General features: G+C 53.2%; 1 protein-coding gene across 1 annotated transcript in view; it reads right to left on the reverse strand.

Annotated features, from left to right (window-relative positions):
* PRRX2 (paired related homeobox 2) overlaps nucleotides 1-25,920 on the reverse strand; it is a 53,107-nt gene that overhangs the window by 5,971 nt on the left and 21,216 nt on the right. Inside the window, exon 3 of the mRNA XM_038546060.1 lies at nucleotides 347-534. Coding sequence (XP_038401988.1) covers nucleotides 347-534 — 188 coding nt within the window. The remainder of the gene's footprint in view (nucleotides 1-346; nucleotides 535-25,920) is intronic.

The raw sequence follows: 25,920 nt of genomic DNA on the forward strand, positions 1-25,920 counted from the left end.
ACTTGACAAATATGTTAGCTCCTCTCATTCTCAGAAGGACTCTATAAAATAGGCCCACGTGATCCCCACTTGACAGGGAGGATACTTTCACCACAGAGAGGTTGAGGGACCCGCTCAAGGCACACAGCTGGCGAGGGGCCGGCCTTGGATTTGAACCTCAGTCCTATGGGGCTCAGATACTCCTGCTCTTAAATGCCTCCCCCCACCCCCAGCAGCTCCGTTGCCCCAAGTGATAGGTGGCGGTGCGCTCCCACGGGGTGGGGTGGGATGGGGTGGGGTGGGTGGGGGTGGGATGGGATGGGGGTTTGATGGGGTGGGGTGGGATGCCCCAGTGCGCAGCGCTCACCTGCACGCGCGCCTCGCTGAGGTTGACCCGCCGGGCCAGCTCCTCGCGCACGAAGGCGTCGGGGTAGTGCGTGCGCTCGAACACGCGCTCCAGCGCCTGCAGCTGGCTGCTGTTGAACGTGGTGCGGTTCCGCCGCTGCTTCTTCTTCCGCTTGGCGGCGCCGCCGCGCCCTGGGCTGGGGCACTCACCTGCGGGGCGGATGGGGGGGCCGTGAGGGTCAGCAGGTTGGTTGGCCGCAGGCGAGGCCCCTGCCCTGAGCCCCAGGGTGCGGAGGTGCCAGCGCCCACAGGCACTAGCCGGGCAGTTTGCCCTGAGCGCTGTGTGTCTCCCCCACTGCAGATGGATGGTGCGGCTCCCAGAGCAGGAGCAGATCCCTGGAATCCACTCCTTTCATCCCTTCATTCATCCCTTCCTGCACTCCTTCAACACTTATTTTTTTAAAGATTTTATTTATTTATTTATTTATTTATTTATTTATTTATTTATTTATTTATTCATTCATTCATTCATTCATTCATTCATTTATAAGATTTTATTTATTTATTTATTTATTTATTTATTTATTTATTTATTCCTTCATGAGAGACACAGAGAGAGGCAGAGACACAGACAGAGGGAGAAGCAGGCTCCATGCAGGGAGCCCGATGTGGGACTCGATCCTAGGACCCCAGGATCATGCTCTGAGCCCAAGGCAGGTACTCAACCACTGAGCCACCCAGGCGTCCCAAAGATTTTATTTATTTATTCATGAGAGACACTGAGAGAGAGGCAGAGACACAGGCAGAGGGAGAGCAGGCTCCCCATGAGGACCCCATGCGAGACTCGATCCCATAACCGGGGATTGGCCTGAGCTGAAGGCAGATGCTTAACCACTGAGCCACCCAGGTGTCCCCCTTCAATACCTATTAACTGAGCAGTTACTATGTGGCAGGCGCAGTGCCCACAAGGAATGTAATAATGAACAAAAACCATCGGACCTCTAACCTGAAGCCAGGGCACAAGCTGCCCCCTGCCAGGAGGGACGACTGACCAGGTCAGGGAGGCCCAGGAGGCACTTGAGTGTCCTCAGCACCTGGCCTGGGCTCTGGGCATGGTAAGCCCTCTGTGGATATTTGTTGTGCAACTAACATAACACATGACAAAGAGCAGTAGGAGTCAGTTGCACCCGGCCACGGCTCACAGGCTCCCTAGCACCTGTGATCATTGCTCACAGCAATCCTATATAGACAGGGGGTGCCATGCTCATCACCCCCAACTTACAGAGGGACAAGGGAGAGGGATTCAGGGAGGCCAAGGCCTCTGGCAAAAGTTCAAGCACCCAGTGGTAGAGAAGGGATTTGAACCATCAGCTTGGCACCAGAATCCTGGTCCTGTTCACCAAACTTGCCAGCTGCTGACAGCACAAGGCAGAAAGACATGTTAGAGCACCCTGAGCACCCAGTATGGGCCAGGGGCTGTGCTGGGTACTGGGGAGAGATGGAGCAGATTGAGGGAGGCTGGCCCCAGGATAAGACACTCAGTGGCTTGCGACAAAAGTCACACCAGGGTGGCCAGGGTGCGGGAGGATACTTGGCTCTGGTGAGCGAGTGGGAGATGATCAGCGGAGGCTCCTCAGAAAGGTGGTGCTTTGAACTGGATCTTGAAGGAGGTACAAGAACTTTCCAATCAGATCAGAGAGAGGGAGGGAGGAGGGCACTTGAGGCAAGGCACAAGAGGTGGAAATGACCAGGGGGTGAGTCCCAGCGGAGGAGCTGACCACGGGTCCGTGCTGGCCTCTGGTGCAGAGTCAGCAACTCAGGTAAGGATGCCCAGCATAACCCTGGGGAAGGCCTGGGGTCAGCAACTATTACCTTTTAGACCCGTCCTCTCCCTGGAGGGGGCAGGTCGGGAGAGCTTACAGACACTATTGCCACATTTCAAGTTTATTGAGGGGCAGAACTTGACTCTTTGTCCCCAAGGGCCCAGGTCATTGCCCACTCCTCCAGGAGGCCCTCCTGACCCACCTGGGTCCTCCTGGCCCACCTGGGTCCGCGTGGGATCCCCTCCTGCACTCACCCAGCACGCATGCAACACCGCCACGTTCAGCACTTCCTTATGTATCTGATTTTATTAAAAATGTATATTTTAATAACCAAGTAATGTCACTGCTTGTCACAGTAATGGATTCATATACCAGAGAAGGGTAAAAAGTAAAACAAAATACTCCCCTCTCCCCAGCTCCACTCCCCATGCTTTACAAGATTACAAATGCACATTTTAAAAAATTTACAAGCATGAGATCATGCTGAACACATTGGTGCTTCAACTTGCCTATTTTCGCTTGATAATATTCCAGATACCATTCCATCTCAGCACAACAAACGTAACCTTCTTTATTTGGATTGTTCCCCACACTCTCTTTTCTGTCGTGTTCCCTCCCTCCACCTGGAGGAATTGATTTTTTTAAGGATTTTATTTATTTATTCATGAGAGACACACAAAGAGAGGCAGAGACACAGGCAGAGGGAGAAGCAGGCTCCCTGTGGGGAGCCCAATGGGGGACTCAATTCCAGGACCCCGGGATCACCCCCTGAGCTGAAGGCAGATGCTCAACCACTGAGCCACCCCGGTGCTCCTGAAGGAACTGATCTTTTAAAGCAATTCTTGCTTTGTCCTCCCAGCCAGCATAGCTTTTTTGCAAATATAATAAAATACATATAATATTTTCTCCCCCTCATCTATCAGAAAGGAGCATACCATGTACTGTTCCGCACATCACCTTTTCCTACTTAGCAGCAGAACCCAGGGATCCTTCCATCCCATGCATAGAAATCATTCACCCTCCTTTCTATAGCGAGTGGTTTATATGCCAGCCGTGTATGGGAAGGTCTGTTTTGCTTAGTTAGGACAACAGAACATATTGTCAAGCTTTTGGGATTTAGTCCATACCTTGTATTTTTGCTTTCCCAGTTATACATTCCCAAAGCACTTGGCTGGGGGATCGCCCCGTGGTTTGTTCCACTGGAGTTCTATTGATGGGCACTTGCAACATTTCCAATCCTTTGCAACTGAAAGGATGCCAGTGGAGAACCTCATGCAAACATGATTTTCTATTTTTGCCAGTGCATATTTGGGACAGATTCCTAAAAGCGGGATTGCTAGGCCAGTGAGAAAAATACTAGAAATGGCCAGAATCTGCACCCCTCCCCCCCCAGGCTTCCCACCAGTGGTGTATGGGAAGGTCTGCTTCGCCTGGTTTGGACAGCAGAACATATTGTCAGCCTTTTGAAGTTGAGTCCATACCTTGCATTTTTGCTTCTCCAGCAACACATTCCCTTAACACATCCAATGTTCTTTGCACAATGCTGGGCATTTGCTTTGCTAAGCCTCTAGAACATTCCAGGCCCCACGGTGGATACTCCTCAATCCCTGCTTTTAAATAAGGTCCCACATTAGCAGGGTTAATTGACCCTTGAGCAACCAACTGATTCAGTTTGAGGCGGAAACGTTCCAGGAGACTGGTAAATAGTGATCATGAGAGCAGATGGGGGGTCTCGTCAGGCAGGACTCAGGGCGGTGCCTGGGAAAAGATGACTTTACATCTGAGTTTGACCCAGGAGTTCTCAACTGGGGGCAATCTGCCTCCAGGGGACACCTGACAGTGTCTGGAGACATTTTTGATGGTCAGGACCCTGGGGCTGGAGGTGCTATGGGGATCGAACGGGTAGAGGCCGGTCAGCCCTTCAGGACAATGACAGGCCCCCACACCGAAGAATCATCTGGTTCACGATGCTCAGAGCTCTGGGCTAGCAGGATGCTCAAGAACTGTTGCAAACACAGGATGGGGTGTGGGGGCAGTGGCAGGGAATGCGAGTGGCCCCAAGGGAGGCGCCTCGTCCCCTGGCTGGGCTCCAGCCTTCTCTCCTCACCCCTTTCCTCCAAGAAAAGGCGAAGATGGATGAGAATGTCTGGTGCCTGCGAATGTCTCTGCCCCGCATCCCCGTCCCCTGGAGGGAGAAGAGAGCTAAACCAAAACAACAAGGGCCCATGAGCTGAAAACCGGGTGGTGGTCAATAGCCCAAAAGCAGGACGGAAGTTTCTGGAACACTAGCCATCCCAGAGACGATTTCCGTCCCCCTCCAGGCAATGCTGTTTGGGCACGCACCCAATGCGGGAGGCATTTCAGCCAAAAAAGGAGACTTTTTCGAGAAGTTTCTGAGCAATTCAAAACTGAGGGTGTTTAAATGAAAACCATTTCACAGCCTTCGCCCCGCCAAGTGGGCGCCGGAAGAAACAACCCAGCTCTCTCTGCCAGTTAAACTGTGTGACTTGGAGCCGAAATCTTCACGCAAAGGCGTTTATCACCGAGGCCCCCCCAACAAGCCCAGGCCTCCCCCACGAACACCAGCTAGGCTCCCCGCAGGTCTGGGGTCCGCTCTCTCTGGGGTCTCATCAGGGCAGCTCCGATGGGGGATGCTCAGCAAACACTGATTTGGCTGGCCCACGAGCGGTGCCAGGTGCCACACATGCTTCCACCCACTGGATCTCTGCCCCCACCATATGAGGTGTTACCCCACTTCACACGTTGGGAAACTGAGGCTGAGCTTGTACCTCTGGGTGGGAATTCTTGTTTGTCAGAAGGCTCAGCCGGCTCAGGCTGTGGGGGTCTCCTCCCTCACCCAACCTGCTCCTGGGGGAGGTGAGACAGTCCTGGCTCTAGGAGGCCTCCAGCCTCACAGCACCTCCTGGATGCAAAAATGCCCCTGGGCCCCCATCTTCAGCACCTCTTTGTTCCAAAGGAAGACCTCCCCTCTGGGAGCTGGGAGGGACAGCAGCTTACCCAAAGTCACACTCATGCCCAAAGAGCAGAGTTTGACTCCGTGCCAAGAGCATAGTAATTGCACAATAAATGGTCACTGCCCTTAGCATCGGTGCTTATGTGCAAATGGCTTCATGGCCGAGGTCAAGGGTCTTTCTCCAAGGGCCCTTGGGTCCCCTGGCCCCAGCCCCGTCGTGGAAAGGCAAATCCAAAGTCTCTGCTTCAGCCAGAGGCTGAGATGCAGGCGAGGCTGAGGACAGCTGGAGCAGCGTCCTCACAGTGACCCGGGACTCGAACCCACGGGCTGGCCTCTGCTTCCTGGCGGATGTGCTGGCCATTTGTGACCTGAAGTTCCTGCGTCACCTCCTGAGAAATGTATCCTGGTGGGCGTGTGTGTCCCCCTGGGGGCTCTGGGCTGGGACTTGAAAGCATTTGGAAAAGAAATAAATACTCACTAAGCCTCCGGCCAGAGATTGCTGGGGCTCCACTCTTTCCAAGTCAGGCTGTGCCCCAAATTTCCTTTTGTTCAGGAAAGAGTCCTGCTTTTCTCCTGGGGTTCAAAATAAAGCCTGAAACCGCCTGCATTTTCACAGGCTGCTCAGGTGCCGTGGTGAGGGGCTGGATGGGGCCCGGCCTGCCGTCCTCTCTCCCTTCAAACCAAATTACTTCGTTCCCGATTACATTACAATACAAAAAAATGACTTGTGCACAGTTTTCTGCCATTAAATTATTTCACACATACCATTTATTTGGCTGACTGCAAGCCAAAGACGTTTAAAAACCCTGCTCTCGGCCAAATGATCAAGTGTTCCTGGCTCCTCTCCCCTGCACCCATGGTTTTTCTTATTCCATGTGATTTAAGGGTCTAAATAGTCTGGAGGGAATTAACTGCAAATTCTTCCTAAGACAAATAAACCCGGCCTCTTCATTTCTGCCTTTCTCAAGCCGTTGAGAGACACTCTCTGTTTGTTTTTGCTTCAAATAGTCAGTTTGCGCCTGACCCCGGGGCCGCGGCGAGCTCCAACCCAAATAAATAACTTTTATTAATTAGCATCTATTCTGACCAAATAAGCAGCCCCCTCACCCCCCTCCAACGTGATCTCTGCCAACACGTTCACAAAAATAAACAACGGGTCCCCGGGACCTTGATGTGGATTTAACAAATTAACACCGGGCCTTGGTCAAAGGAGCTCCAAGCTGCAGAAATATTTACAGCCAGGAAAGTCTGAGGAAGGAAGTGGAGGTGGAGGGCCCAGAGGGGCCTGCAAAGGCTTCGGCGCCCACCCCCAGGTCTTCTGGAAGAGACGAGGGTTCCTTTGAAGGACCCCTGGTTCTCCTGTGTCTCGGGCTCAGGCAGGAATTCTGGAAACCGTCCTCGGGCTGCCACTGAGTGCCACCCGGAGGGACCTGAGGGTACTAGCTCTCACCTCTTGGGGTGAGAAGAGAGAGGCAGTACTGCCCAGTGGTTAAGAGGCCCCCCAATCACCAGCAGAGTGGCTGAGGGCAAGCCTTTGAACAGCTCCCAGCCTCCAGAATCTCACTGAAAAACGAGAATAACAGAGGCTACCTCATTAACCTACACAGGGGCTCTTAGCCTGATGTTACAGATAAGGAAACTGAGGCTCACAGGGTTAAGCAGCATGTCAAAGCTGTATGACTGGTAAAGGCCGGGGCTAGGATTTGAACCTGCGGATGGGCAAGGATCCCAAGCTTGTAACCATCTGGGCACAGGGCACCCGGTCCTAGGAGGGCCTGCATCCCCCGACCTCCATTCCTTCTTCAGGGAGGTTCTGAGGGTCTCTCTGTGGACTTAGGGTGAATGGGACCACCAGGAGGAGGAAGGCCGAAGGCCACGGAGGTGTTTCTGGAGCTGTGTGGGGTGCATGCTGGAGGCAAAAGCGTGCAGGCTGCCCAGCCTGTGAGACCTACCAGGGCCAGGGTGAGGCATGGCACCGAGTCAGGCCAGCATTCGGAGGAAGAAAGGAAGGAATGACAGGAGGGAGGAGGAAGGAGAAGAAACATGGTCCCCAGAGCCTTCTGGAGAAGAGCTTCCCTAGGCGGCCAGCCACACTCCAGCCAGGATCCAAAGCAAGGGACATAAGAGCTGGTTTCATGTCCAATCAAGCTGGCCTTGGTCCCTGACACTGAGACCCAAAGGAGGGGCTCAGGTCCTCTAGTGAGATCACACAGGCAGGCTTCCCAGCATCACCTCCCTGGAGGTCCCCAGCAGCCTCGGAGGGGCAGGCAGGTCTGTCTCTGTCCGAGAGAGAGAAGACAGAGGGAAGCCCAGAGAGGATTCAGGACCTACCCAGGGTCACACAGCAAGGAAAGCCCATCCCCTAGCCCTTTCTTTTCTTGATACATCCCTGGTAACCAGTTGCCAGGGATAATGGAGAGAGGACGTAGCCCCAGCCCCCACCCCCAGCCCCCAGCCCAGCCCCGGAACAAATCTGATGGTGAACACAATGGAAGGATGGAGGCTTTCTCTACAGGGCCTTTCTGGCTCTACCCCCTGGATGGGCCCGGAACTCAGGAGGGCTCAGGACTGCTGTCCCGAGTTTGTGACCTCCTCGAGGTCGGTACTTGCACTGAACACGCACATTCCTCACAAGTGGACTTCTGTGCATACCATTCCTGGGCTTGCAACTCCTCCTCTCTCCCTCCCTGACTCACCTGCGTGTCTCAGTAGAATGCCACCTCCTCCAGGAAGCCATCCCAGAACCCCCGTCGTAGCTGTATCATACTGTAGAGTAAATGTGGGGTCATTTGTCCAACAGAGACTGGAACTTACTGGTTCTTTGGTCTCTCTGGAACCCATCCCGGGCCTGGCTTAAGGTAAACTCCTCACAGATATTTTCTGAGTGTTGAGTAAATGCATGAATGAACAACCTGGGCCTGTCGCACCCACACACCCCCAGGTCAGTGACTGGTGTGGTTACAAGGGGGACTAAGCAGGCTTGGGCTGGCCCTAGAGTCTGGAGGAGGCTAAAGGAGGCTCCCACAGTTCCTTAGAAACTTCAGTAGAGCCCTGCTGGGTCTCTCTGGATCTTTCCATGCACAAAGGCCATGGTGTGCTGCACACACTTCCATAGGATGACTGGACCCCCCAAGAAAACCCAGTGGAGGGGCCAGACACTGGTGGGATCTGCTTTACTAGACAGCATGAGCTCCTACTCACCTCAGGGCCTTTGCTCATGCTGTTCCCTCTGCCTGGAGCACTGCACCACTTCTGTCTGACTCAGGCTTACCCAGGTTTTAGTTTGAGCCTAAATTCCCTGCCTTGAGAGACTTTCCCAGCATCCAGGCCAGGCCAGGCCAGCTCTCCCTGTTACAGGCTCCTGGGCCCTCTCCCTCTCCTACACAGCTGTAATTAAGCCATTCTTCTGTTTTGGTTATCTACTCTGTGCTATTTCTTCCATTTAACTCAGCTCTTAGGAAAGCAGGGGCTGGGTTTGCCTTGTCACCTCCTTATCACCAGGACCGGGCAAGAAGTTTGGTTTCAAAAATATTTATGACTGAGTGGTTATATAAATGAAGGAATGCCTCATTCCAGAAAATAATGGGAAGTCCCGACTTCCAAAGCCAGTTTGCCTTCCCCTCCCAAAGGCCAGACAACGGTTACTTAAATGTGACACCCAAAGCATATGCAACTAAAAAGAGAAAGATCAATCAGACTTCACCTAAATTAAAACTTGGGTCAACACCAACACGAAAGTAAAAAGACAACCCACAGAATGGGAAAAACGGACACAAGTCATGTTTGGTAAGGGACTTGTATTTAGGAAATATTAAGAACTCTTAAAAGCAACAATAAAGAAACAAGTCATCCAATTAAAAATGAGCAAAGAGTTGGGGTGCCTGGCTGGCTCTGTCACTTAAGTGTCTGCATCTTGATTTCGACCCAGGTCATGATCTCAAGGTGGTGGGAACGAGCCCCTTGTTGGGCTCCATGCTCATCACGGAGTCTGCTGGAGATCCTCTCCCTCCCCCTCTGCCCCTCCCCTCATGCATGCTCTCTCTCTCTAAAATAAGTAAAATAAGTCTTTAAAAAAAAATGAGCAAGGCATCTGAATAGACATTTCTCCAAAGAAAATATATCAATATGCCAACGGGCATTGGAAAGATGCTCATCATTAGTCATCAGGGAAATGCAAATCGAAACCACAATGAGACAGCACTTGACACCCAGCACCATGGCTAGAATCAAAAGACGGATAATAACAAGCGTGGGCAAGAATGTGGAGAAATCGGAACTCTCGTGCACCACTGGTGGGAATATAAGGTGGTGGTGCAGCCACTTTGGAAAAGATTTTGGAGGGTCTTCAAGATGTTAAATATGGTTACCATCGGCCGCAGCGATTCCACCCACAGGTACATACCCAAAAGAAGCGAGACACAGAGCCCCACAAAAACTTGGATACGAATGAATGTTACTCGTAATGGCCCAAACTTGGAAACACCCCAAATGTCCATCAACGGATAAATAGGTAAACAAAACGTAGTCTGTCCACACAAGGGAATGTTTTTTTGAGTGTAAAAAGGAATTAAGTGCTGACTCATGCTACAACATAGACAAACCCTTAAAAACATTACTTATGTTTAAAAATATCATGCTAAGTGAAAGAAGTCGGTGCCATCCATGAAAGGTCACATGATGCATGATTCCAATTTTAAGAAATGTCCAGGGGTGCCTGGGTGGCTCAGTGGTGGAGGGTCTGCCTTTGGTTCAGGTAGTGATCTCAGGGTCCTGGGATCCAATCCTGCATCAGGCTCCTCCCCTCAGGGAGCCTACTTCTTCCTCTGCCTGTGTCTCTGCCTCTCTCTGTGTCTCTCAATAAATAAATCAATAATCAATAAATAAAATCTTTAAAAAGAAAAGAAAAGAAATATCCAGAACAGGTAAATCCATAGAGACAGTGGCTGTTCAGGCCTGGGGCTGGGGAAGGGTGGCATCGGGGAGGAAGGATGATGATTAAGGCTGGCAGGGTTTTTTAAGGGGGGCTGCTGACGGAAATGCTCTAAAATTGTGGTGACGGTTGCACAACTGAATATGTTAAAAATCACTGACGTGCACACTTTAAATGGGGGAACTGTATGGTATGTGAATTTTATCTCAATAAATTGTTCTATAAAAAGAAGTAGTGGCAGACAGAGCCACTGGGATTGGCAGAGATGGCATGGAAAGGAGCCCCCCCTGGATATGCAAAGCCCTTCCCAGAGCTAAGGCCCAGATGATGGCTCAGCACGGCCAGTTTAGCCCCAGAGCCTCTCTGGGTCTCGGTCTTTGGGGAGACCCTCAGTGAGGAAGCTGCTACCAGGCGGGGTTCTTGGGACAGAACGTCTCCACTGTGGGGGCTGCCATAGCAGGCCCCCCTGGGGAGGCCTGGTGATGGATACAGGGGAGGACAAAACTTCTCCGGCCCAGGAGCCTTTGAACAAAGGGGGTCATTGGGCCAAGGCGGGAGCAGAGACAGGATATCTGTGTCCTATTCTCAGGCCCAGAAAAGGGCCAGGAGGTCAAGGCCAGCTATAGCTGACCACCTCAAAGTCTCTGGATTTCCCGAGCCTCCCCTTGGGCCTCCCAGGCCTCTGGGCTCTGGGGCCTGACCGCCTCTGGTGACAGCAGCCCGAGAGCCACAGGTTCAAACTTCCAGGCTCCTCTGGCCACATCTGTGGTTGGCCCAGCCTTCTCCCCTCCTCAGACCCTGAAACCACCTCCAGAGAGTTGGGGGCCCCTGGCTGAAGTGGGGGCTCAGGGAGGAGATGGGGATCAGGAAGTCACTCAGGAGGAAGAAGAGCAGCCCTCTGCTCAAAAACTGGTCTAAGAAGGAGGTTAGCGTCTGTCCGTCTGGTTTTAATCTAAGGCTGGTGGCCAAATGCCAAATTTATTGTAAGACCTACATTTTAATAAGGGGTTGGTATTTGGAGGAAAGCTGCCCTCGTTAACCATTTCCAGACCGGAGTGAGGTTGCCGCTCGGGGGCCAGTGTGGGGTCCACCTCCCAGCGAGGCGCCTGCGAGCCTCTCAGGCCTCTCAAGGCCTGGAGCCAGCACCTGCTGGGAGTCCGGGAGCGCGGCTGGCCAGGGAGAGACCTGTTCCGATTTCCCCGCAGCTTGGTTCTGAAGCAAACCCGCAAACAGCTCTGGGGCTCAAGCCTGTGACTCTTTTGTCTTCTCAAGGACTCAGACCTGAAGGGACTTTCCAGACCATCTGTCAAAGCCCTTTCTTTTTGCAGATGGGGAAACTGAGGCAAAGAGGGGACACAGTGGCTGGCCCAAGGGCTCCCAGCAAGGAGGGGGGATCCCAAGTTCTGCCCACTGTGGTCCCACCCTTGAGGATTTGCCTCCTCTCTGCTCCTTCCATCCCTAGGTCCCTGGAGGGGGTGAAGGATGGGGGAGGACCCACAGCAGCTGACCTTTGACACAGCAATTTGCATGCTTGGGAGCTGAGGGGGACGGGCTAGCAGCAGCCCACCCAGAGAGCAAATGACTGCTTCCCCCTGCCCCTCCTGCATCTGAGAATGGGGAAAACCCCCTCCCCCTTCCTCTTGGGCCCTCACTTTCCCCATCTGTGCAATGGGGAGACCACAGTTACAATCCCCCCCAATTCAGGGTGACACAGAGAGGACCAAACAGTCTAGGGCTTTCCCGAGTACATGCTAAACACGGTGGGGCTTCGAGTTCTCCCCACTATTATTCTTTCCCAAACGAAACCCAGGTCCTGGCTCACTGGTCCTTCCCCTCTTTCGCGCGCGAACCCCTTAAGGAATCTGAGGAATTCTATGGGCCCCGGCCCCAGAAAAACACAGGTGCACACGCAGTTTTGCCTGGAACTTTGGGTGATTCATAGACTCTCTGAATCCCGTCCACAGACCTCACCCTGTAATGTCAGCCTGATGGAAAGTCACATTTCTTCTGCCCCAGGAGAGCCTGCCGCTCTGCCCCCGTTCCACCTTGGGGTCCCCACCGGCCTCCCTCCGGACAGGGAGCAGAGCAGCCAAGAGCAAGGCCAGGCCCAGCAGCCCCTCCTCGGAGGCTGGCTCTGGGACCTGCTGTGCTCCCACAGAGGCTGACCTTTAAAGCATCGCTGGAGGGTTTTTACGACCCGTTTGAGTTCCAGGCACGCTGGAAAATGTGTTTGAGGCTCCGAGGAGCTCTAAGGGCCGTCTTGAGTGTTCCCGCCACAGCTGGGCCTGTGGGTGAGGACAGAGGACTCCTTCCTCACTCCCCCCCCCCCACCTTTATTTCCCTGTTTGGCTCCCATTTACTAAATTTTATGACATGCCTGGCACCGGGGTATAGAGTCCTGCCTTTTGAAATGCGGAAGGCATAGTCTGTAGCCTTACCCAATGGGGGACAGTACGGTTCAGAGAGGCGAAGCAACCGACCCAGGTCACACAGCCAGGCTGCGATGAAGCAGTGATTTATGCCCACTCCTGTCTGTCCCCAAAGCCATTGCTCTCTGGAGGAAAGCAGCCCTTGTTAACCATTTCTAGACCACAGTGACATTGCTGCTAAGGCCCCATGTGGGTTTTCTCTCTCACTGTGGAGCCCGAGAGCCTCTCAAGGGCGGCAGCCTGCACCTGCTGGGAGTCAGTGTGAGCACTGATGGCTGGGTGCAGAGATGCCCTGGATTTCTGCAGCCCGGTTGGCCTCTCTGCTCCTTGAGCAAATCTGATCCCTCTGCCCACACCTGCCCACCAGGCTCCCAGGTCCTGGTGCCCTCGAGGGCCTGGCGATCCCCTGACATGTGTCACAGGGTGGTGCCTGTCTGCATCCCAGCACCTACCAGCCTCCCCAGCAGCATGCACTCTCAGAACCTGGGCACAGAGCCATCTGGGACACGCCTAGTGTGTTCCTGGTCACACCCTCGAACAACCAACCCTGACTCCAGAAAGGTCTCTGCTATGGTGAGCCATAATCCATATCCCTGGGGGTCCCCCAGTGGTCCGGGGTTCATGCTTTGAGGGCAGCACATGGGGACCCTTCTCCAGCAGGGCTGCTAACACTTGAAGACAGTTTTTCCAGCGCCTTTATGCTCGACTCTGGGAAACTCCCTGCCCCTCTCACCACCCCTAGGGTGACACCAGCTCGTCCTAATTTCTCAAAGGGGTGTCCATTGACCATTTGCTTCAGAACATCAGGGAAGCTTGTTAAAAATGGACGTTCCTGGGGGCACCTGGGTGGCTCAGTCGGATAAACGTCTGCCTTTGGCTCAGGCCATGATCTCAGAGTCTTGGGATTGAGTCCCACATTGCATTGGGCCCCCTGCTCAGCAGGGAGTCTGCTTCTCCCTCGGCCCCTCCCCTACTCGTACTCACTCTCTCTCAAATAAATAAATACAATCTTTTTTTTTTTTTTTAAAGGACATTCCCATCGCATCCTGTGGGATTCCAATCCAGCAGGCCCCAGGCAAGCTGGGAATCTGCAGCAGACTTTCACCCACGAGTTTAGCAACTGTGAGCATCAGGAGAGCAAAGGGAAAAACATGGCTCGACATAAAAATATCAAAAATACTGATTCACGCTCTAGCTCTGCACCATCCCAGGCAGCTACCCACAGCCGTCTAAATTTGCATTGATTTGACTGGAATGACAATATAAATCCCGTTCCTCAGTCACCCTGGCCACATTTCAAGGGTTCGATAGCCACAGGTGGCCAGTGGTTCCCGCACCAGACAGCATAGATAGGGAACATTCTCACCATTGCAGAAAGTCATACCGGATGGAGCTGCTCTAGAATTCCAATTTTTCTTCTTTTTTAATGGAAAGGGAACAACCACAACAAAGATCAACATTAAAGGACATTTGAGAGGAGAAAAATCATCCCTAAATCCCACCACGTCAGCATATCTGTCTAATTTTTTGTGGACTTTTTGGCCTATATCCACATGTACCCAGCCTGCACGTGAGCCCACTTACAGGGTGCATGAATATCATTTTCTTTTTTGGATGGGACATTGATGAAAAGGCCAGGATTAAGATCAGACATACCAGGCGACAGCATGTATGGTTTCACACGTTGTGCACTGCACAACGCCAAGGGCACCATCCCTATAGATAACAGTGTAGCTGGTGCCCCCTATAGTTATTCAGTGGACAACCCTTTAGACTCTATCTGCTTTCTAGAAATAGCTGCATTCAGGTTCCGGCTTCATGTTGCACCAGCTATGTGAGCTCTGTGGACAAGTGACTTCACCTCTGAGTCTAGTTTCCTCGCTGTAAATGGAAACAGCAGTCCCTAAAGTGCTTACTTAGACAATACCTGGCACCTAGGAAGCGCACGAGTCGCTTTGCTATTATGTTGGCGACTATTACTACCTCATGATTTTTTTTTTTAAGATTTTACTTATTTTATTTGAGATATAGAGAGAATGAGAACACGCGTGGGGGGCAGAGGGAGAAGCAGGCTCCCCGCTGATCAGGGAACCCCATGTGGGGCTTGATCCCAAGACCTTGGGATCATGACCAGAGCCGAAGGCAGATGCTTAACCGACTGAGCTATCCAGGCATCTGTCTACCTCACGATTTTATGGAGCAGATCCAGTGAGCCCTTTGCTGGGAGTGGCACCAATCAGGGCTCAGCACATTGTTGCTTGGTGCTCACTTAATCTCCACCCTCTTCCACAGGATCATTGTGAGTGGCTGCCTCATTTCACCTGGTGGGAATACCGAACCTGCTTAACTGGTCCTTCCCCTCTTGGACATTATGGTTCTTTGCAATTTTTCTCTATTGTAAATGATGTGGAAATGGCTTGTTTCTTTGTCCTTCCACTGGATTTTCAAGCCCCACCTACTTCAGTAGAAGTTCTCACAACCACAGCCTCATCTCTGCCAGGACCTTCCAGGCTCTTTCTTGACACCAAGTCAACCAGAACAGGCTCCCCACACAAGTATAAAGGCTGATTCACCCGGGTCAATGGTTAAGAGCTGGACTCTGGAATTGGCCTGCCTGGGGTTCAAATCCCAGCTTCACAGTTGTGTGATCCTTTCTCTGTGAGTTTTCCAATCTCCCTCATAGAGCTAGCTGAGGATTAGATGAGCTACCATATATAAAATTCTTAAAACAGTGCCTGGGACCTGGTTAAATACTAAATCACATTAACCACTAGTATATTTATTTGGAGTCAGATGGGTCTAGGTTTGAGTTCCAAACTCACCATATATTGCCTGTGCAACCTTCCAGCAAGTTACTTAACCTCTCTGAACCTCATGTTTGTATCTGTGGAGTGAAGACTTTGACTATTGAGAGTATCTTGGGCAACTGTGTGCCTGGCACACTAAAGTCTCACTCCTAAATAACTAGGATGCCTTATCTCCAGAGCCAGTGCACACACACACACAAAACAGAGGCTGCCCTGAAGCTGCCTCAGGAATCTGTCTGTCATGTATGCTTCCAGAGAAGTGCGGCTGGATCCAGGAGGAAGCCTTCCCAGTCACAGACTGAACTTGTCTCTTTATTCTCAGCACCCTGGCACATAGTAGGTGCTCAATAAATACTGAAAGAAAAATATATGAATGGCTGAATGTATGTATGAATGAATGAACGAGATTTGGGTCCCAGGGGAGGTGATCCCAATTCTGTGCCCGCCCAAATATGTGAAGACTTTTTTTGCACTATAGATTGGGATAAAGTGTTAGAAGCTCTCCCACTTTCCTGACCCTCCTATCTATAGAATCTAATATATTTATTGTTGCTCTAAATTTAAGGGCTAGAGCATGATCCAGAGAAATGCCCCTCCCAAAGGGAAAGGCTTCAGCCTGGCTCTGCTGGTGCTCAAGGTCAAAGGAACAGGAGCATTCCTCTTCTTGTAGGGGAGCTGGGTAGTGGGGGGCTGGAGCCACCTCTCCCTGCCCTGAAAGGTGAGGGATGGCGGGACTGGACTGGAGGTACAGGCAGCTGACTACCCCGATGCCCTCTCCAACTGGGTCCAGCATCCTCCCTTCCAAAAGTCAGGAACTGCCTTGTTCCTTGAGCCTCCAAATGCAAAGGAGATTTGATCCCAATCCCAAAGTTTGATCTCCAGAGTCCAACAGCCTGGGATGGAATTTATCCCACCTCCTCTACTTTACAGCTCTATGACCTTGAGCTTGTCTCCTCTCTGGGCCTCGGTTTCCTTGAGAGCAATGTGATGTGTTCCAACAAGACGGCAGTGTTGCACAAGGGAGCATCCACTGCAGCACTGCCCAACTGACCAGAGCTTTGGGCCTCTGGGTCTCGCTTCCTCCATGCCATCCTGAGCTCCTGGAGGCGGTGCAGGGGTCCCCACCCCACAGGCACCTAATGGGGATTCACCTTCCAGTGTTGATTTTTCTGGGGCTGACACTCCCTTCTCCCACTCAGTATCCTGGCTCCCCACTTCCAGAACAAGGAAGGCAGCAAGGCCAAGAACATCCACTCTTTCCACATATCTTCAAAGGTTTTCTATGCAACACTCTTCCCACAAGTCCGGGAAGGACTGCAAACCAAGAGGACCACCCCAAACCCCATGGCCCTGGGTGAGGCTGCCTCTTCTGCAGCCAGACTGGGCTGGCTCACACAGCACCACCCTGTCCTGGCTCTCAATGGGGCCTCCATCTGGGGAGACCAAAATGCCCCCTTCCCACCCCGGCACCCCCATCTTCCCAACTTTCCCTCCTGGGAGTAGTCACTGTCAGGGCACTTCTGGGAGCCTGTAAGGTGAGAGCACTGCTGAGACCTGAGAGAGCTCAGGGCCTAGGTCCCTTGATCACCACACCATCACAGAGGAGGCCCAGGGAGGGAAGGAGGCGTGGGGAAGAGCACAGCACCCAAGGCACCCCAAGCTGCCCTGGAGGGGGATGGGGCAAGAGGCTGACACACAGCCAGGGCTGAAGACCACCTCGTGGTTGATGCTGATTCGGTGCCAAGCTGGGACAGGCCTCAGAGAAATCCCTCTATTGACCCCAGTGGGTTGAAAAAGCTCCCTTACGAATCCGCCAACCCCTACATTTCCTTCGCCCCATTTCCTGCTCCCCTGCCCCCCTCTGGCATTTCTCAGTGTGGCCCAAAGTCCTCATCGTAGGGGAAGCTCTGACTCAGAACTTTAAAAATCTTACACACAAACTTAAGAAAACAAACTTTGGGGGGGAGGGAGGGAGGCGGGAAGAGTCCCGGGTCCTGGGGGTGGGGCCGGGCGTTCCGAGAGGCCACCCTTCCCTCCCCGGGGAAGGAGGCAGGCGGCAGGCTGGGCGCACCCCACCCACCCGGGGAAGCCCGGCGTCCCGGGGGTCGCTCTCCTCGCCGGGCGGGGCCCGGGTGGCTCGTACGCAGCCGCGGGGCGCCCCGAAAGCCAGGGGGTGCCCGGCCCGGCGCGCCAGCCGCCGCCCGCCCCGCCCGGCCATGTGCGCGCCAGCCCGTGCGTGCGAGCGCGCCGCGCCGGTGGCGGCCAGAGCGGCGCCGCGGCACATCTGGTTCCAGGCGAGCCCCTGGCGCCTGCCTCGCCGCAGACCCGCGGCCCAGACACACAGACGTTAATAGATCGGCGCGCCCAGCCCCGCGCGGCCCGCGCCCGCCGCCGCCAAGCCGCTCGGTGGGAGTGCGCCCCGGGCCCCGCGCGGAGGGGTGGGCGCGGGGCGCGCGGGGCCCCGGGCGCTGCGCCCGCCCTGTCCCCTCCCCGCCGCCCCTCGGCCCTCCAGCCCGACCCCCCCCCCCCGCCCCCCGGCCCAGCCTCCGCTAGGTCCCGGCTGGGAACCGGGACGGCCCTTCCCTGTCCCGCGAAACCGGAGTTCGCGGAAGTCCACCCCCCGTTGGTGACAGGCACGGCCCGCTGGCCCGGGGCGCACGGAGGGCCCAGTGCTGGGCCGGGCGCGGCCAGGGCGCATCGCCGCCCAGGACGCCGCGAGGCGACGAGACGCTGCCACCGTCCACAGCCGGGACACTGAGGCCGGAGCGGTCACTCGCCGCAGGCCGTCCGGCGACAAGGCAACCGAGCTGGCGTTCAACCGGGCCGTTGGATCCCGGCCCCCCAAGCAGATCCGCACCGGCTTTTGCCCCTTCCTCAACTCCGCCTGCAGGCAGCCACTTGGATCCCAGGGTCTCTCCAAAGTCGGTGGCCACACAGGCCCTTACCTGGGACCTGGGGCGCCCCCCCCCCCCCAGGGAACCTCTCCTCAGCTGTGCGCCCCAGAGCCGTGAGCTGAAGTCCTTTGACCCCAAGCCCCCGGAGGTGGTGAGGCTCCCGGGGGTACTCCCCCAATTTGGGTGGACCCTGACTCTTGGCAAGGTTCCAAAACGGCTCCTCCGTCAGAGTCACTCCCTGGATCAAACCCTGCACCAGAAGGGTGCACTCCGGGCCCACTCCCGCTCTGGAGGGGACCGCTCTGTCTTGGAAGCTCCTTTTTTATTATTCCAGGGGTGTCTGACACGATGCATTTTGCCTTTGAAAGGAAGCTATGATCTTTAGGAACTGTCCGGATAGGACAGAGGCCCCCCCCCCCCCCCCCCCCTCGATGGCTCAGTGGGTGAGCGTCTGCCTTTGGCTCCGGTCCTGGGATTAAGTCCCCATCCGGCTCCCTGCAGGAAGCCTGCTTCTCCCTCTGCCTGTGTCTCTGCTTCTCTCTGTGTGTCTCTCATGAATAAATAAATAAAATCTTAAAAAAAAAAAAAAAGGAACTGTCCAGATTAAAGGATCTCAATCTGAGTGGGCTAAAGGGATCAGTTAAGTGGTAGTGGGTTTCTCTCTGTCTTTATATATCCATCCATCCATCCATCCCCTTTAGCCCCTAAGGGTAAGCACGTGTGCTTGCAAATTGCAAGTAATTTGTTGGCTCCAGGTTAAATTTTAGCATTACCCCCCCACACACCTTGGAGGGGACTTTATAAGAAAATGGACCCACATCAAAGTACCACACTCGCCCTTAAACTAGAAGAAGAGCATTTTTTTTCTGAGCTGCTTACAACATGCCTCCATTCTGTTCAGAACTTTCTCATTAATACCCTCTGAATTCACTTGGGGGGCTTGTTAACTTGGGCCATCAGAAATTCTGGGTTTTAGAACAAAACCACACTTTTAAAAAGTTCCCAGCCTGAAGGTAATAGGCTCTGTAATGGCCTTGGTGAATGTGCCCAGGCGTCGTCAGAAGCGCTCTGGTTTTACTTTCCAGCCAAGTCCTATGTTAAAATCGGGGCTCGTGGGGCCCTGTTCCCCACCCCTTGCCGCCACCCAGAAGGTGGGGCTGGGAGCAGAGCAGCGCAGTGCAGAAAGGGGGGCTCCAGCAAACTGGGGGGCTCCTAACCCAGCTCCCAGCCCTTACTTCCCCCTCCCATGTGAAACACCCCCCCCCCCCCCCCCCCCTCATTCCCTGGTAAGACATGCTGGGTGGGCCTGGGAGCCTGTCAGCTCCAGGTGTAAAAACCAAGCCCCACAAACAAACTGGCCAAGTAGAAAGCAAGTGACAATTAACTTGCAGGGAAGCTGGCTCTGCACAAAGCATCTACCATTTCTGCATCCAGTCTCTCAGCGAAGGCAGTTTCTCCTGGTACTAGAGCTGGTGGCCCTTTCTGGTCACAGAACTCCATCCCCTTCCAGCATCTTCCCTTCCAGCTGGTGGCCTCCCCTCCCTCCTCCTCAGCCAGAAACTGATGGAGGGGATGCTGATTGCAGGTGCCAGAGTCCAGCCTCCAGGGTGGGGGTTGGAAGTGGGAGTTCTGGAACTTCCAGGCCCTGGGACTTTGTGAGGCCCTGGCCCCAACCAAGCCCAGCCTCTGGTCCATGAGGTGTTGAGTTCCTCCCCAGGCTTCCGGGTGACACCCAAAGATTAACTGGTGGGAGCTGTGGCCCTGCCCCTAGACCTGTCTGTGAGGCCTATAGCATGCCCCATTTCTTATGCATGCTGAGCCCCTTTCATCTGGAAGCTGCAGACAGGCAGAGGCTGGGGTGGGTGGCTGGAGAGCCGAGGGGCATTGAACTTCCCAAGCTAGAGGCCTGGCCCAGCTATGAGGACCGTGTGTAAACACCATACTAGTTGTCATGCTTCCGAAAGGGGCTCCCCCAGCTGCCCTCCCCTATGTGCCAGCTACTTTACACACATGACGTTGCAGAGTCCTCACACCTGCAACTCCAGAAAACAGACATATCATCATCAGCCCCTCATGCAGGTGAAGAAATACGATCTGAAAGGACTAATAAGTTCTCTAAGGCCACAGAGCCTATTCATGGGAGACTAATTAGGGACTCACAGCCTGACACACCAGACATCAGCACCCCCAGCTCTTAACCATTGAACCATACTGCCTCCTGCTGGGATGGGGTCCATGTTCCTGCTGAGTGTGGGTGAGTGTGTACACACGTCCTCCCCCTCCCCAGGCAGGAGGCCACATAGGTAGAGTCGAAAGGGGCTCTAGAGAGCACTCAGACCAGGGCTGCCTCATGGTGGGTGTCATCCCCCAACAACTTCTAAAGTCTAGCTAGTAGCTGCTTGGAACACTGCGTTAAAGGAGATTTTGAAGGGCCCTTGTTGATTAGTCTTGTTTGCTACGGGCTCAGGAAGAGGGTGTTCGGACATTGTCAATCCTGAGCCTGGTTCCAATGTCCTGGTTCTATAGATGCAGAAGATGGAGCCCAGAGAAGAGGCGTGACTTGCCCAAGGGTGCTGGGAGACTTCTGAACAAAGCCAGAGAAGGGAACATATGTTCTGTTCCCCTCTCTGGGCTCTTTCAACCTCAAGAGCAGTGTTTGCAAGTGCCACCATCTCGCCGCCCATTGACCCCTGACACATTCATTCGGGAAGTTCCACATAGGTCACAGAAATACACTTGGAGGGAGATATGTTCAGTTCTGCCTCTTTAAGGAACTAAAGGAGCAGCAATCTGGCATTGCCAGGAAGCAACCCTCATCCAGGGCTTCAGTGGTGGCAAGAGAAATCATCCTACCTCCTTTGACATATATATATACGAAGGACAATATTCTGGCCCTGGCACAGAAATATCACCCTGCTAGGTCATGTTGGCAAGGCAAGTTGTGCTGTGAGAGAACAATTATTTTTAAAATGGTACCATGAGGGGCATCTGGGTGGCTTAGTCAGTTAAGTGGCTGCCTTTGGCTCAGGTCATGATCTCAGGGTCCTGGGATTGAGCCCCATGTCAGGCTCCCTGCTCAGTAGGGAGCCAGCTTCTCCCTCTGTTCCTTACCTGGCTCATGTTCTCTCTCTTGCTTACTGTCTCTCTGTCTCTCAAATAAATAAAATAAAAGATGCCACCATGAGAAAGTTTTTTTTGACAAAACTAAATTATAATCAACCTGATTTTTAAAAAACTAGGTCAAAGACCTTAAAGGACACCTCACTGTAGAAGAGAGATGGAGATAGCAAGCAAACATAGGAAAAGATGCTCCACATTACATGCCATTAGAAATTTTAAGTTAACACAACAACGATGGGCAGCCCCGGTGGCTTAGCGGTTTAGCGCTGCCTTCAGCCCAGGGCGTGATCCTGGAGACCCGGGATGGAGTCCCATGTCAAGCTCCCTGCACAGCCTTCTTCTCCCTCTGCTTGTGTCTCTGCCTCTCTCTCTGTCTCTGTGTCTCTCATGAATAAAAAAATAAAATATTTAAAAAAACAACAACAAGATAACCACCACATGCTTACTAGAACAGTCAAAACCCAAAACACGAGGGGCACCTGGGGGGCTCAGTGGTTAAGCGTCTGCCCTCAGCTCAGGTCATGGTCCTGGGGTCCTAGCTCGAATCCCACATCAAGCTCCCCACAGGGAGCCTGCTTCTCCCTCTGCCTATATTTCTACCCCTCTATCTCTCATGAATAAATAAAAATAAAAACCTAAAACAAAAAACCCAGAACACTGACAATACCAAATGCTGATGAGGAGGTGGCACAGCGGGAACTCTTGTTCATGGCTGATGAGCACGCAAAATGATAGAGCCACTCTGGAAGACAGTGAGTCAGTTTTCTTATGAAACTAACCCTACTCTTACCATATGAGCCAGCAGTCACGCTTCTTGGTATCTACCCAAAGGAGCTGAAACTGTATGTCCATACCAAAAGCCACAGGTGGATGTTTCTAGCAGCTTCATCCCTTGCTGCCCAAACTGGGAATCAACCAAGATGTCCTCCAGGATGGGAGCAGATAAACCGTGGTCCAGCCAGGCAATAGGCTATTATTCAGTGTTAAAAGAAAAGAGCTATTGGGGCACCTGGGTGGCTCAGTCAGATAAGCATCTGACTCTTTCGGCTCAGGTCATGATCTCAGAGTCTTGAGATCAAGCCCCAAGTTGGGCTCCGCACTCAATAGGGAGTCTGTTGGAGATTCTATCCCTCCCTCCCCCTCTACCCCTCCTCCTGCTTGTGCTCTCTCTCTACCAAGAGGAAGAAAAAGGAGAGGAGGAGAAAGAGGATGAAGAGAAGAAAGAAAAGGAGGAGGAGAAGGAGGAGGAGGAGAAGAAGAAGAAAAAAAAAGAAAAGAAAATAAGAAGTGAGCTATCAAGGCATGAAAAGACTTGAAGGAACCCTAAGTGCCCTCTACTAAGTGAAAGAAGCCAATCTGAAAAGGCCACATGCTGTATGATTCCAACTATAGACATTCTGGAAAAGGCAAAACTATACAAACAGTAAAAAGGGGTTGCCAGACAGGGAAGGGATAACAGGTGGAGCACAGGATTTTGAGGGCAGCAAACTATTCTGTATGATACTACGATGGGAGATGTCTGTCATCCTCTATTTTTCCAAACCCTATGGACTGGGTGACAATGACGCACCAATTTAGGTTCATGAATTTTAACAGTCGTGTCACTCTGGCACAGGGTGTTGAGAGTGGGGACGACCATGTGTGTGAGGGGAGGGGTCATAGGAACTCTCTGTACTTCCTGCTCAATTTTGCTGTGAACTTGAAACTTCTAAAAATAAAATAAAGTATTAAAAAGGGAAAACAAAAAGGAAAATAAATTAATTCTAGCCTGTGGTGTGCTGCGAAATGGTAACAACTGGTTCTCTGTGAGGAGGGACCCTGGATTTATGTTTGCCAATCCCTGGGGTATAAATGCTTCCACCATGGCCAGGTTCTAGCTACAGTGTGACACTCATGAAGGTAAAATCAGGAGGGCATGCGCAGAAGCACACCTGGGTACAGTATTTGCACCGTCCAGATGCCACAGATGTGAATAATCCCAAGAATATGAATCATAGTAAATGTAGTAAAATGATAAGAGGTGAGTTTTTGAGTATATACTGCTTTCGTTTTAAATATAGCTTGTACAGGGACGCCTGGCTGCCTTTGGGTCAGGGCAGGGTGCTGGGATCAAGTCCCATATAGACTCCCCGTACGGAGCCTGCTTCTCCCTCTGCCTGTGTCTCTGCCTCTCTCTGTGTGTCTCTCATGCATAAATAAAGTCTTTAAAAATAAATAAATAAATATAACTTGTGCAATTGTAAACTTATATGATGGGGGGTCAAGCCCCCACATCCTGCTTACATGGTCGCCAGGGTTCAGATCCTTCCCAGTGACCTGACGCAATGCAGGCGTCTAATATCACCTGTTCTGAACACCTGAGCCTCTCTAAAGTGAGTCATTGCCTCAAACGTGTCAGAGGAAACTCAGGTTTCATACCGATTATCAGGGGAAGAGGGGTGCACGCCTCCAAAACAGAGGCCCGGGGGAAGGATGGGCTGGGTACAGTGGGAGGGATGGAGGCGGCCAGGTGGAACAGGGGTCCTAGCTGTAGGTGCTCAGCACAATCCCTGGGTGGGGATTTAAAAATAATGCGCCCAGCCCCACCCATCCCCCCACCCTCAAGAGTCTGACTCAGGGCTGGGGCCTGGCCGTGAGTGTTCATTGAGCACTTCCAAGTAAAGCTATTGTGCAGCCGGGGTTGAGAACCACTCACTGACAATGCCAAAGGCATGGTCTTGGGGCATGGTCTTGGGGCATCAGACCAGCCTCATGGAGCCCCGGACCTAGGGCCACAGCCCACTTAGCCAAAATGAGCCTATTTCTCCAGCTGCGAAGTGGATTGTCCCACACGATAACTTGGGTGCCCAAGCACCACGGTGCCAGGTATAAGGTGGGAGGACGTGAAATGATGGAATCTGTCCTCACCCATGTGTGGACCAATCCCCACGTGCAGGGCCCTGAGCCAAGCACACCATCCTGGGAGATAAACACCATCACTCATTCCCCTTTTACGGATGGGGGTGGCCCAAGTCTCAGGAACAATGAGGACCTGCCCAAGGTCATCGGCTAGCTGGTAGGCAGAGTCAGGATTCAGACCAGAGTGGGCAGGCTTCTGGCTCTAGACATGAGTGCCCAGGGAGCCCAGAGAAGACAGGAAAGCTGAAAGAGGAGAGATTTGGAGGGGAGATGGGGGTGTGGCAAGGAGCACAGGAGTGTCTCCCTGTGCCAGGGGAACAGCCCCCCTAAGCCATAGGCCTCTTGGAAAGCAACAACGTGCATACTTCACCTCCTTCCTGTGAGACCCTCATTGTCCATAATGTCTGGGGAGTCTCAGCAGAGCAGCTACTTTCTGTGCCATTCTATGAATGAGAGAGGGGTGGGGGGAGGTATGCTAGACCCAAAGCCACTCGGGCAGACAGCGGTGCAGCACGGAACTGTGAACTAAACACTCCTTGTCCTACAAGACCCTACATGAAAAGCCCCCCCTGATGCCCAGAAACCCCTCGTGCATATGTCTGCTTCGGCCTCCTCAAGACTCGTTTCTAGGCTTGGGCTCCTGTCCTGAGTCTCCTAGGCTGTGAGCTCCCAGCTGCCTTTTCGGGCCCAGAGTGACTGGACAGAGGTAGACAGAGCAGCAGCAATGTGGGCCCTGGGAGCCACACATTTCTCCTTCAGAGTCCATTAGACCCTGTCCTGACACCGACAGAGCTTCTTGGAGAAAACAGGAGGTTGATATGCTATTGTAGTTGTTTGGGGAGCAGGGAGGAAGGCACAGAGGGAGCGGCAGAGCAGGAGGTGGGCAGCTCACGGTCCGTGCCAACACATGGAGCCCGGGTGGAGGGTGGCTCTTCACATCAGGGAACCCTTCCAGCCCTCAAAACCCACTCTCATCCACCCTTAGAGATGGTGCAAGGGGGATATGGTCATGACCTTGCTTTGCAAGAGGGGAAACAGGTCCAGAGAGTCGATGTGGCCTGCTCAGGCTTGGCCAGCTGGGATGTGAGCTAAAGGCTACCTGCCCTTAGCGCCTGGGCCATATTACCCGTCTGCTTCCAAATCTCGAGTGACTATAATAAGAGTACCCTCCCCACCGGGTTGCTGTGCTGATTCCATGGACTCGGGTACGGTGGCCAAATGGGGCTGCAGCAACCAGGCTGCTGGTTCTCAACCTTGGCAAATCATTTCACTGCTCTGTGCCTCAGTCTCCCTGTCTGGGTAACACATCACTCATGGATTGTTGTGAGGATTCTGCAGGGTGATGTCTGGAAAGAAGTCAAGATAGGGAACCCACAGGTGTCACTATGGCTGACAAGCATAAGGTTGGCCTCCTGTACACCTCACCTGTCCGGAGGGGGTGGGCTGGACAGGCCAAGCTCCCTGCCAGCCAGAAGGCCCATCTTGGCCCCTTTCTTGCACAAAGCCTCCCTGAATGCCCAGCGTAGCCCATGTCTACAGGCTCCCAGGACTGAGGAAGCAACCTGCTCCCCACCAATCACGTGCCCCCATCTCCCTCTGCAGGGGGCTGCGTGACGGGTGGCTGTCCCCCAGCCAGCATCAATCAAGAATGGAAAAAAGTTTGCAACAGGTTGGGCACATTTGCTTAATTCTACCCTAACTGGGACCTGGCCCCCACCTGG

Source organism: Canis lupus, chromosome 9 (genome assembly GCF_011100685.1).
Source record: "Canis lupus familiaris isolate Mischka breed German Shepherd chromosome 9, alternate assembly UU_Cfam_GSD_1.0, whole genome shotgun sequence".
In the NCBI taxonomy this organism is placed as follows: Eukaryota; Metazoa; Chordata; class Mammalia; order Carnivora; family Canidae; genus Canis; species Canis lupus.